Source organism: Mustela lutreola, chromosome 8, assembly GCF_030435805.1.
Source record: "Mustela lutreola isolate mMusLut2 chromosome 8, mMusLut2.pri, whole genome shotgun sequence".
Classification (NCBI taxonomy): Eukaryota; Metazoa; Chordata; class Mammalia; order Carnivora; family Mustelidae; genus Mustela; species Mustela lutreola.
In genome coordinates, this window is record NC_081297.1 from 100,975,224 (window position 1) to 100,988,398 (window position 13,175).

General features: G+C 42.5%; 1 protein-coding gene across 1 annotated transcript in view; it reads left to right on the forward strand.

The window, feature by feature from the left end:
* The window catches only part of IRAK3 (interleukin 1 receptor associated kinase 3), a 49,302-nt gene extending 38,287 nt beyond the window's left edge, over positions 1-11,015 (forward strand). Inside the window, exons 9-12 of the mRNA XM_059186249.1 lie at positions 6,883-7,081; positions 7,347-7,409; positions 7,498-7,662; positions 9,442-11,015. Of these exons, the coding sequence (XP_059042232.1) occupies positions 6,883-7,081; positions 7,347-7,409; positions 7,498-7,662; positions 9,442-9,990 (976 nt within the window). The 3' untranslated portion in view covers positions 9,991-11,015. The remainder of the gene's footprint in view (positions 1-6,882; positions 7,082-7,346; positions 7,410-7,497; positions 7,663-9,441) is intronic.
* The last annotated feature ends 2,160 nt before the right edge of the window (positions 11,016-13,175 follow it).

Sequence of the window (13,175 nt, forward strand, 5' to 3'; positions counted from 1 at the left end):
AAAGAAAGTCCCCAGATGGACAGTACTTAGCACTGCCTACGCAGACTGCCTTGGTGAGTGCTAATGGATTCAGGGGGGCTGATCAACTGCAGACAGATTAAGGAACTCGGTGAAGGTCAGCCTGACTTTAGACATGACATAAAAGCTCATTGAATAATTTACTCCTCCCAACAGCCCTGAGTTTGGGTATCATTGGTCTTATCTCAGTGTGACAGAGGAGAAAGCAGACTTAGAGAGGTTTGTAATCGGCCTCTATCCCGTGTCTGCAGATGGTGAAGGAGGTAGGGTTCCAGGTTTGTGTGGGTCCAACAACCACGGTCTTACTAAGCAATTAAGTGTTCGGAGCCAGGATTCCTGGGAGCATGTTGGTTTTTTGGGCAGATGGAGAAACTGGGCAGGAGAAGAAACCATCACGAGTGCAAACTTGGGAAATGTTGACATTGAGCGCCTAGTGAAAATGGCAGTAGGCAGCAGACTTTTAGGGGAGATTAGGCCTGGAGGTCTATTTTGGGAATCTTCATCTTGTTCAAGCAATGAGAATAACTAGTCTTCTAAGGAGACACTGAGGACATAGCTGTAGAACACCCAAGGAGGAAGCCAAGCCCACATTTCAAAGGTATTTTCAAGAAGTCTGGTGGTTTAGTTAGCCCCAAAATGTCTTCGTAATTTGAACTCTTCAAAGAGAATGTTATAAAAACAAAATTCACTTCCAGATGGTGGAATTTAAGGAGGAAAAGGATTTAAAGAAAAGAATCTTGCAGAGTTGAAGTCTCTGTTCTTGGCAAAGTCTCTGTTCTTCGGGAAACGAAGATGTTTTTGACTTACAGAATCACATGAAAGCATCTGAAAGCAGTAAACCTTCTTGTTATTTCCATCCTATCCCTTAGCCGGCTTAATTGTTTTCACATTTATGAGTGATTTTAAAGTGAAATGCATTTTATCCTCGGCATTTTTCATCCCAGGCATTCATTCCTGTTAATGTTTCCAAAGCCGAGATAATCTCAGTGAACGTTTCTAATGTTTCCTCTAAGATCATGTTCTCTGTCCGTATTGCCATGTGTCTCCTGCCAAGTCAAACAGCATTTCATACAAGGGAGGTGGTTTCGGAAGGAAAGGAGAGGAAAAGCCATATGCTTGAAAAGGAATTCTTTCAAAAGGGAAAATGATCAGAGATGGATGGTGGTAGTTAATGCGTGGAGAATTCCCGTTGTGAGTGACTAGAAACACTGAGCGGCTGGGTGGGAGGCCAGAAGCCACAGATAGGCCCCTTCCTACAACCCTGACACCTTTGCCTGAGGACCCAAGCTCCGCCTACATTTACCCCCCAGACCTGATGTGTGTGGCCAGGACTCTGGCTCAGCTTTGTGTTTGGTAGGGTTGTAAAACCTGCCAGGAATGCAAAGTCCATTTGTTTGGTTGATTGTTTCATTAATGAGTCCTCTTCCCTCTCCTCTCCCTGCACATCCAAAGACGTACTTTTGTTTTTCAGAACCATTTTAGACACGAACAATTGCTTTTCCTCAGATTTCCCTATTTCCCCCGAATGTCTCCCTTCTACTAAAATTTCCAGATAGGTTCATTTTTTTTCTCAGGGCTGCCAGCACAATGAAATAGTACATAAATTTAAATTTGCCCTATTAATTATGTTTGCCATCACTGTCTCTAAACCCCAACATTCACCTATTTACGCACATGTGTACAGATGTGCATGCACACATTTATGCCAAAAATTCTATTTTTCTCTCCACGATCTGGAGTATCTGGAAATGTTACTTTAGTCAGGTCAGAAGGTCTCTGGAAGTCTTCTGGAACTCAACAGATGCCCTGACACTAATTCACCCGAGGATCCTCAGCTCTCCAGGGTCATCGTGCATCCGTCCCTCTGTACTGCGGTGACTTCAGACTGGTGCCTTGAACCTCTAGAGCTACCCAACCAGTTTCCTGGGATTTTAGGGTGGGTGTAAGATGGACAAAGGCCAGCCTACATCCTTCAGAGTATATTTCAGGGCCCTCCCTGTGTAGCAGGACTTCTGATTACATTTTCTCATTTAATACTTACAATAACCCCGAGAGGCGAGCCTTTTCAGATCTTTTACCCAGGAGGAAACTCAGCCTTAGGGAAGTTGTGCTGGTTTGGTTAGAGACAAAATTTCACATTAAAGGTGGGAATATGGGTCACTGGCTGGGCCTTTACATGGAGAGCCTAGGACTCATGAAGTCATCAAAAAGCAATAACCACCTTTAATACTGTCTCTGAGTTCTGCCTGGGTTCAATGGAAAAGAAAGAAAAGGTCATGCAATTGGAGGGAAAAGAAAGGGCTTCAGTTTCGACAGATGTATGGCTTGCTGAAGTGGTGGGGGAGAGGGTGTGTGTGCCCTTTTCCGGTAACCTATAGATTCCCTGAGAAGCTGAATCTTGCCTCATCTGGTGAGGTATCGGTATGGTGTCATAACAGCAGTGACAGATAGCAAGATGTCCTGTTGCCTCAGGCTGTCACGAAGAGGGCAGTGGGTCCTCTATCTCTGCGACCAATTCGTGGGAGACCAGACTTTTCTGGAGAATTACCAGGCACTCAGAGACTGGGCTACTTTGTATCAATAACTCCCCCTAAAATCCCTTAAAAATACATCTTTTTAAAAACCAGTTGTGTGCTTCCCTGTCAAATGTGTATTTGCACTTCCATTCAAAATCTGCATTAAAATCTAGAGGTATCATCATGCTTTAGATTTTAGGCCCAATGGCTTTGACTAAATCAGGAGAAAAACTAGTGTGCAAAGAAAGCAAATCTTGTAGCCTTTGGGAGGTTCAGGTCCCCCAGAAAGAATTGTCCTGAAGACCCCCGGCAATAGAGAGATGGAGTATGTGACTCCCCAGAGGCAAGATACATATTGACCATCTTGTGTAGGATCTTCCCTGTCTCCTCAGTGTACCACCACTGATACTTGTCCTAGGAGAATCAGCTAGAGAGGTGATGGTCTGTGTTATAGTAAGTAGCTTTGTGGGAAAGAATAGAGAAGCAGGTTGTGGAGACACAAAATTGAAGGTGTGGACCATTACCTGTATTTCTCGTCTGCCTCGTTGGTAAGCATGATAGCTAGCAAGCTGCCCTTTTGTTCAATTAATTATAGGGTTATATGATTGCAGTTAGTTTATGTTGTCTTTCTTTTATTAGTCTGTTTTTACACCCATATTATTACTATATTATATATTATATATTATCCCATATTATTATATAATATATAATTATTTATAATTATATGATATTATATGTTATATATTACCCCCATATTCCATTGACCTGCTTGATAGTTGAAGGCATAGCGTGTTCTATTCAAGGCTGCAGTAAGGGAAAGAATTAGGATGGAACTTACTGTTGAAGGGTCTTTTGCAATTCCTACTTTCTTAAAACAGAACCTTCTTCTACGTCAGCTCCTGCTGACTTTTGTTTAGAACGGGGCAAATCACTGCACTCAAAATCCGTGTTACGCACTCAAAAGTGTACTGGTCTTTTCACCAAATATCATCATTAAAAGTGTAAATGCGGTGCCCTAGGACAATTTCACACTCTTACTGTCGGCCTCTCACTGACCCGAAGTCCTCTGTGGGTGATGTTGTGTCACACATTGTGGTTACCCGTTCCCCCAAAGTCTGTTGGAAGCATGAGTCAGTTGCTGACAACTTCCCACTCACTTTGCTGAGGGCCAAACAAAGGGATTAGATTACGATTTTGTTTTTGATGCTTGGTTGTTTTCTTTTCTCCTGTGCGTAGAAAAGACCCATTCTTCAGGAATTCTAAATGTTTTACAGAATCAGCTTTTGCATCCTCGTGGGTCTAGCATTTTAAGTTATGATTTTATTATACCTTCCTTAGAGCTGGAGTTGAGGAGGAAGAGGGCGAGATGTTTGACACTGAAACTCTGGCCTTCGGAGCTTTGCTATCCCTCTGTGCTGAAATCCAGTGTGTGCGTGCAGGGGGAGGGGGTGTGTGCAGAAGAGAGCGAGGCTGTCAGTGCGGCAGAAGCTGGAGAGGCAGAGGATGGGGTCCTGGTAATGGCAGTTAGTGAACCTCTCTGCCCATCTCACCTCCCGGCACATGTGGCAAACTCCTAAATTAAGTATCCTGGTGCTCTGAAATGATCAAGAGATCTCCAGAAGCTGCCTCCTTGGTCAGAACACAGAACACTTGACGTGTACACGTACCTATGGAAGAAGTAATTATGAACTCTATGTCTATTCTTATCTGGAGCTGGAGAGAAGGTAGGGTCTGCCTCTAGGGGGCGCACATCTTCAGAGGTTTGTCAGGATAGTCAACACTGTTTTCCAGAAGAGATAGAAGGTGAGTGACCTAGTTGTACGTAACCCAGGCTGCCCTTGGGAGCTACCAGGTTTGCCACATATGGAGAAGAGACAAGACCAGGAGAAAAATAAGGACTGGGATTGATACAGTTGAGGACTGATCCAAGTCTGGAGGGCTGGACCCTCTCTAACATTTTCATACATGCCTGGGTCCCACAATAGGTGTGGGCGCTGGGACTGACACATGAGGTGGGTTCTTTGGATTTTGCAATTCTCCTGCCACCCTTAAAGGACAGAGAGTGACATCAAGTTGAGAATGTGTTCTTCTGGATCCCTAAAGGGTCCTGTGGAATGTCTTCATGCTGTTGTTGGCAACTCAGTTCTAGACAAAGTCCAGGCTAGAAATCTTTTTTTTTTTCTTCTTTTTTAAATATTTTACCCATTCACATGAGAGAGAGAGAGAGAACAAGCAGTGAGAAGAGGCAGAGGGAGAGAGGGAGAGAGAGAGAGAGAGAGAGAGAGAGAGAGAGAAGTAGACTCCTCACTGAGCAGAGGGCCTGACACAGGGATTAATCCCAGGAACCAGACACCGTGACCTGAGCCGAAGGCTGATGGCCAGCCAACCAACTGAGCCACTCAGGTGTCCCCAGGCTGGAATTCTTAAAGACCCCAGCTTTGAATCCTTGAAACAGAACTAGGACTCTGAGTACTCTCGATTATTAGAACACCTGCAATTCAGACCTGTGAAACTAGATTCTGCCTATCAGCCTACCTGTACAGGGCCAGCAGGGGACTTCTAGAACTTTTGTAAGATGCAATATTTTTTCAGGATTAAGAATTTCTTATTCTTTTCCCATAGCTATTAATACTATTTTTAAAAAAAGATTTATCTATTTATTTTAGAGAGTCAGAGACAGGAGTGGGAGGAGCAGAGGGAGAGGGAGAGAGAATCTCAAGCAGATTCTGCACTGAGTGTGGAGAATCAAGAGTTGGACACTTCACTGATGGGCCACCCCAGGGCCCCGCTGTTACCACCTTTTTTTTTTTTTTAAGATTTTATTTATTTATTTGATAGAGAGAGAGAGAGAGAGATCACAAATAGGCAGAGAGGCAGGCAGAGAGAGAGGAGGAAACAGGCTCCCCGCTGAGCAGAGAGGCTGATGTGGGGCTCGATCCCAGGACTCTGGGATCATGACCTGAGCCAAAGGCAGAGGCTTAACCCACTGAGCCACCCAGGCATCCCATCCACTTTTAATCACAATATGTAACACTGTAACTATACCACTTGTCATTTTTGGATGGGCAGGCCTGGTATTAGAAGCTTTGGTTTCCAGGAACAAAAAGCAAACTCTGAAGACCTCCCCAAGCAAAACAGAGAAACAGAAACTTTCTCTTGGCCCACCCACCCCTTTATCAACATTTATCTGCCCTCTTATGATTCGTTACTAATTTTCATCTTCCTCACCATTTATTGGGCATTATTGTATGCCAGGGAGTGGGCTGTTTGTATTCAGGTCCGTGAGTCCTCTTGTTCGCCTCATTTCACAAGCAAGGAAAACAACAGGGAGGGGAACGGGTCGAAGTAAGCCAGCCACAGTCAAGGAGCCAGGGAAGGGCAGAGCTGGGTCTCCCAGCAGGTGTGGGCTGTGTGAAATGCACGGGCTTACCCTTTCCCATCCCTGCTCAATTACCTTTGAGGGTAAAAGTAAGCTGAGGCTCACTTTACCGTCAGCCACGATGTTAAGTGATTCTTAAGGTTTTTATGGGACAGGTAGCTCAAACTGACTCTAAACACTTCAGCTTTACCGTGGCAGGTGTTTATCTTCTAAATAAGTCTCAAACACATTTTTGTCTTTACTCCATAGAAAGTCCGTAGAGATGGGACAGTGGACTAGGGTTATCCTTAAGGCAGGAGGATTCCTCACCTCACGGCAGGTTAGTGGCTCTCCGCTGATAGGCTGGGCATTCTGTGGCAGGGCTCTAGGCACCTAACAGGTACTTGATTATTAGCTGATTAAAACCCAGTTCATGTCCTCGTTGTGAATCAGAAGAGCACAAGGAAAGCTGCTTTGGTTTAACTTTAGTTTCTCTTGCTGGCAAAGCATCAACTTTTCCCAGCAATTCCCTATATGTATCTATAAATTTGAAAAGCTCACTGTTCCTAAGTCAGGTTTCCAGCATACCTTATGTTTTTAGGATTGACCGATTGATTTGAAAGAGAGAGAGTGAGAGCGTGTGCACAAATGGGGTGAGGGGTGGAGGGAAAAAGAATCCCAAGCAGGTGCCCCACTGAGCATGGAGCTCAAGGGGGCTCAATCCCAGGACCCTGAGATCACGACCTGAGCTGAAATCAAGAATCGGTCGCTCAACTGACGGAGACCTGCAGGCGCCCCTGGTTTTCGTTGTAGAGTCTCATATAATACTTGTATATATACTTTAAGAAAAATGAGAAAATATCCTCTAGTTCATCGAAGACTATGTATGTCTTTGTGTTGTTGGCATTTGGAATTAACTGAGCTTGTCATTTTGTTTTTCACCAGAATGCCTTTATGTTTTTTCTTGTTGGTCCTTGATTATAATTTTAGTGCAAACATACTTCTGGATGATCAGTTCCAACCCAAACTAACTGATTTTGGCATGGCACACTTCCGACCCCACCTGGAACATCAGAGCTCGACCATAAGCATGACCAGCAGCAGCAGTAAACATCTGTGGTATATGCCTGAAGAGTACATCAGACAGGGCAAACTTTCCATTAAGACAGATGTCTACAGCTTTGGGATTGTGAGTACCAGCTCCCAGTCAACCAAGGAGGAAAGCTGATGGCCAGGAATGCTCTAAATTCTAAGAAATTTTTTTTTAAGGGTTTCACTTTTAGACCTATTGATTTCCTGTTGCTCTTGTCTTATATGTTAATGTTATGTAATCAAAGAGTAAAACGTAGTCATTGAGTAGAGTGAACGTTATCTATTGTCAAGGTTAATCACTGCAACTGACTCTATGTAGGTGTTTAACATATGTAACTCATTTTATTTTATGTTTCCCATAGGTAATAATGGAAGTTCTGACAGGTTGTAAAGTGGTGTTAGATGATCCAAAGCATATCCAGCTGGTAAGAATTGTCTTTATTTCTGTTCCTATCTCTCCGTCATTTCGGGGGTAGAGTTCTGAAAGATAAAGTTGTCTTCTTGTCTTCCTAGAGGGACCTCCTTATGGAACTGATGGAGAAGAGAGGCCTCGATTCATGTCTTTCATTTCTAGATAAGAAAGTGCATCCCTGTCCTCGGAATTTCTCTGCCAAGCTCTTCTCTTTGGCAGGCCAGTGTGCTATCTCGCGGGCAAAGTTAAGACCATCAATGGATGAAGTGCGTACACATGGTTTTATTCAAAACCAAGCCCACAGAACAATGGAAAATCTAAGCTGGATAAATTGTGTCTAATTGAATTCTTTATCAGTGGGGCAAATCCAGCCCCTAACAGAGAATTCTAGTCTCATAGTTTTTGCAAGTCACCAAGTCACAGTATTTGGTACTCTGGCAGAGGTCATTGCTAAGTAAGACCAGGGCACCACAAAAATTTAATGAAAACACTTGAGTAGTCCGAAGAGAATTTTATTCAACACTCTTTTAGAGATCTGGCCCATTAAAAACGCATTCTATATTTCCTCTATTGATTTTTTAAATTTACTCATCAATTTAATCATCCATTCACTGATTTGCTTATTTGTTCACCAAATATTTAGCTAGTGCTTACTTGGCATGTGCCAGACTTGGTTCTGGGTGCTGAGGGTACAATAGTAATCAAGAGACAGTTGCTGCCCTCAAACTCACAGTCCAAAGTGAGAGTCAGATTACTTAACATGGCATTCCAAGATGGAGACATAAGCGTGATTGTAGGTGGAAGCCTAGATCAATATGGGAGCGTAGAGTCGGAACACATACCAAATCACAGAAGCCCTTCGATGGAGGTGACGACTGAGCTGTAGTCTAAAGAATGGTGAATTTAGGCAACAGTAAGGACAGAAAGACATGTTAGTCAGGGAGAATCCAGCTCAGAGATGATGGGTTTTATGGCACTAATACCGCAGGCAGTTCATGGATGTGGGATATAGTGATGGAAAAGCTGGGGTGCTTAAAATGATAGAAAGTTTCAGGTGACAGAGGGACATGAATTCCATTCTGGGATTTGGGGTTTTACCCTGAGTCTATCGTGGAGCTATGAAAGGGTTTTAAACAAGAGGTCAACAGAATCTAATGTAAGGAGCACTGGCCTGGGAGTCAGAGCTACATTTTGGGCTTAGCACCACCAGTAAGAGCTATAAGACCTGGAATCTTGGGCCCAAAAAGAGCTGTGAGATATATAGTGGAAGAAACATGGAATTGGGAGCCAGATCTGAGGTCAAACAACAGATCTGCTCCTTACTGGCCAGTGATACTCATTCCCTTTATCTGAGCCTCAGCTTTATTATCTGTGAAATGGGAACAATAATGTTGTTTGTGCGGATTAAATGAGGTGATGTGTATGGAAGCATTTTGTAAGTAGTGAAGTTCTCTAAATGTATTTTAAAAATTACACGTGTGTGTGAAGAGATGTTACATGTTCTTCCAGACAAGGTCAGCAGTTTTCTCAACTTGGACTGCACATCCAAATCAACTGTGAAGCTTTTAAGATACAGATTCCTGGGCCCCTATCTTCATATGTTGTTGGTGATAATCTTTAGGTTGGGGCCAAGGGATCTGTATTTTAAGAAGGCTCCTAAAGCTAATTCTGGCATTTGACAACTACAGATTGTGTCCCCTGGACCCTGACCATTTCTAGTACTCCACATATTAAGGTTGAAGTAGAAAATGTACAGAGACTCACCCCAAGTCACACAGTAGTTGGTGGCAAATCTGAGCCTCAACTCAGGTCTCTTGGTATTTACTTCAGGCAAGTATCTTTTATATTTGGCTTTAAGTCTTTTAATTTACTCATTAAACTGAAGGAGTTTAGCTAATTTTTAATACCCTCCCATTCAGAACTCTATAGTTGAACTTAATTCATGAAAATAAGAGAATATTCCGGAATAGGTAGATAGAAAAAAAGGTAAAAGGAGAGGCTATGGAAGTTTAACGTAAATATTTCTTTGCTTCTTGGTGAACTAGGTCCTAACCACTCTTGAAAGTGCTCAAGCCAGCTTGTATTTTGCCGAGGACCCTCCCACCTCCCTAAAGTCCTTCAGGTGTCCTTCTCCTCTGTTCTTGGAGAATGTACCGAGTATCCCAGTGGAAGATGATGAAAACCAGAATAATCATTCATTGCCTCATGATAAAGGTTTGAGTAATCATTCATTGCCTCATGATAAAGGTTTGAGAAAAGATGGAGTGACTCGAAGAGTTCCATTTGAATGTAGCCAGTCTGAGGTGACATTTCTGGGCCTTGACAGAACAACAGGCAGCAAGAGAAATGAGGATGCTTACAACAGGCCCAGTTCTTCTTGTCCAGAAAGTTGGTCTCCTGAGCACGCAGCTGTATCCCAGGACCCAAGGACCTATGTTACAGATATGGAACCTTCGGCAGAAGCACCAGGCCATTCATACAGGAGCAGGCCAGTGGAGACCAGCAGTTCCTGTGAATTTTCCTGGAACGAATGTGAACCGTGCAAAAAGGAATCGATTTCACCAGAAGATAAAGAAGGAAGCAAGTATTGCTAAGGCACCTGAGTATAGGTACCGTCTTGGGAAAATACTGTCACCATAAGTCATGCTAAGAGGACCATCAATGCTGAGTTTAGGTGATGGAGATCAACTATCTGCACAATGCCATTCCTTTCTTCCCAATCCCTAGGCTTAAACCTAGGCTAAATTAGAGCCATTCAAAATTACTTCAGATCATGAGCTCTGACTTCAGACAAACAAAACCTACCAAAAGGGGACTGGGTTCTACTGGCTTCTTCCTCATCAGCGCCATGAGCCCTCGGAGCCTACAGTCTGCTAAGTGGGTTCAGTTCAGTTAGATCCCATTGTCTGGTGTAGCTTGATAAGGTTGTAGGAAGTGTCTAATTTGTAAATGTTAACAGATGCCTTTTTAAAGAATTACCTTTTGGTTTGTTCTAATTAACTCTTAGTATGTTTTCTGTTCATCCCTGTCAAGCCTGCCTACCTGAAAATGAACCAGATTCGCTCTTGCCTATGACATGTTTGCCATAGAATGGGGATTCTTGCCCAAGATCTGGATTTCTGTATTTAAATTCTTAGGATAGTTTATCATATATCATATGTTGTTGGCTATTACTACTTTTTTGTAAACAAATTTAGAGACCTATTATATCCTGAGAAGAATGTATGAAATTTTACTCAAGTAATTTTTGTTTCTGAGAAAAATGGCTGGTCACAAGGTCTGTGTCAGCTTTTTGTTTGATACTCTACCTGCCAACTCTGTGCCTTTACTCCTCCTGTTTACTGGGTCTCCCCCTATTGAAATCCTACCGAGTCCATCAAGGCCCAGCAGAACTGCCTCTTCCGGGAAGCTTCCCTGATCTCTCCAGCCAGAAGTACACACAGTTCATCAGCATTCCCATAGCATTGTTTTGTGTTTCTATTTTATACTTGTTACTTTCTGAATTGTAGCAAAGCTGCCTGTGCCACCTTCTCTCTCACTAGATTATAAACTACCTGTACTCATGTCCTATTGTTGCTATAATAAATTTTGACAAACTTAGTGGGTTAAAGCAATGTAAGTTGGGGTGCCTGACTGGTTCATTCAGTAGAGCATCTAGCTCCTGACCTCAGGGTCATGAGTTCGAGGCCCACATTGAGTGCAGAGATTACTTAAAAAAAATAGATATATATATATTATTTTTAAGTAATATGTATATAAATTATTTTACAGTTTACAGTTTAAAAATATATATGTATATATTTTGAAGATAATATATATATATATAAGTTGTCCTTGGCATTCTTTCTGGAGGCTCTAGGGGAGAATTTGTTCCCTTGCCTTTTCTAGCTTCTAGAGACTACCTGTATTGTCTTGCTCCATCCTCAAATCCAGCATTGTGGCATCTCTGAATCTAGATTTCTCTTTCTTTCTCTCTTTGATCTTTTATTCATCTCCTCCTTCTCTTACTTTGGCTCTCCTGCCTCTCATAAGGATCCTTGTGATTGCGTTGGGTCCACTCAGATAATCCAGAGAAATCTCTGCTTCTCAAGACCCTTAATTTAATCACATAATTCACAGATTTCTGGGATTAGGACATGGATATCTTGCAAGAGGGGTGGTGGGAGAGGTGGCGGGGGAGAAAGCATTACTCTATTAGATTTCCCGAGTGTGTAGGAGCCAACTCTAAAAGGCCTAGTATGTGAGCCTGTACTGAGCTGTTTTTTCCTTACAAGTGAAGTTGAATTAAATTATCCCTAAGAACCCACATACTAAAAAATTCAGCCACAGTAAACATTGCTGAGTCAAGTGGGGATAAGGACTGTCTTTATGATGATGGATAGAAACATTTCAAGAAAGCCATTACCACGGGTTAATGGAATTTCCCTATCTAGAACATTTATAATAAAAGGGTAGACCTGTAGCCTTCTATGCATCAAAGGAATAGGCTCACACATTTTTTTCTTTTTCTTTTTTTTTTTTTTTTGGTGAGTTATTAGGGTTGGGTTAATCATAGATTGGAGTCCAGATTTAAGAACAAATGATTAAAGAAGGAAGTCATCAGGAATCAGGGTCAAGTGAACAGACCAAGATCAGAAACATGAAGCTACAATTTGGGAAAAGGGCCTCATGGTGAGGTTGAAACACAATAAGCCTTAGTCTCCTTAGTCTGATTGAGTCTGATTGGTGGGCCACATAAAGACCCAGGTAAGCAGTTGGAAGAGGTCATGCTCAGGCTGGTCCTCAGGGACCCTGACTACCCCTTGCTCTCTTCCCCATATGTTCATGGCACCTGTTAACAATGCTCCCAAATTGCCCATGTCCCCAAACCAACAGGGGCAAAAGGGTTGAACTAGACTTTGGATGATTTCAATTCCTGCGACCTGTCCTACTTTGGAAACTCTTGATTATCCATGTTAATGAAAGGAAACATAAAAGCCTTTGATGTTTGGCTTTATTTATGTAAGCCATTACAGACCGATTTAGCTTATCTTAGAAATATAGTCTGAAAATCTTTTGGCTGAACTGGGGAATTAGCCTGGGATTGCGTGCAGTTGCCATTAATAACACAAAAGTGGTAATCAAGACAATCAAGGATTGACTTTATGTTAAACTGCTTTTCACTTTGAATACGGGCCTCCCAGAACCTTCTGTGAGAGGTCATAAAGGAAGCTGGGGTGAACACAAGCCCGCCATGACTCAGCCCATGTGGAGGCTGTTGGAATTATGTTGATCTGAATGTGCTTATTTGACTTAAAGCAGTGTTTCTCAAACTTTAGTGTGCATCCAAATGATGTGGAAGCCTTGTTAAGAACACAGATTGCTGGAGCCTGCCCCTTTCCGGTGCATGAGTTCTGCGGTTAGGAATTGGGCTTTCTGACAAGTTCCCAGCGGCTGCTCATGCTGCTGTTGTGTATACTCTTGGAGAAACACCACTTGAAAGTGTTCTCAAGTCTTTATAAATCAGTAGCTTCTACCTTTCCATTTAGGTGTACGTTTTTTGAGAGAGTAATCATTTTTAAAAATTCTTTTGTATTTACCCTATTACTTAGGATTTTGCTTAATTGGAGGAGGAGCTCTAGAAATATTATTAATCAATAATCTTTTTTGATAAGGTCACCTTGCTAAGGTATGACTACTTTGGAAAACTTAAAGAGCAAGTCAGATTGGCTGGCAATAACCTGATCAGTGATCCAGCAAGCAGATGTCACTATGGCTGGAAATGAAAAGAATCTTCTAT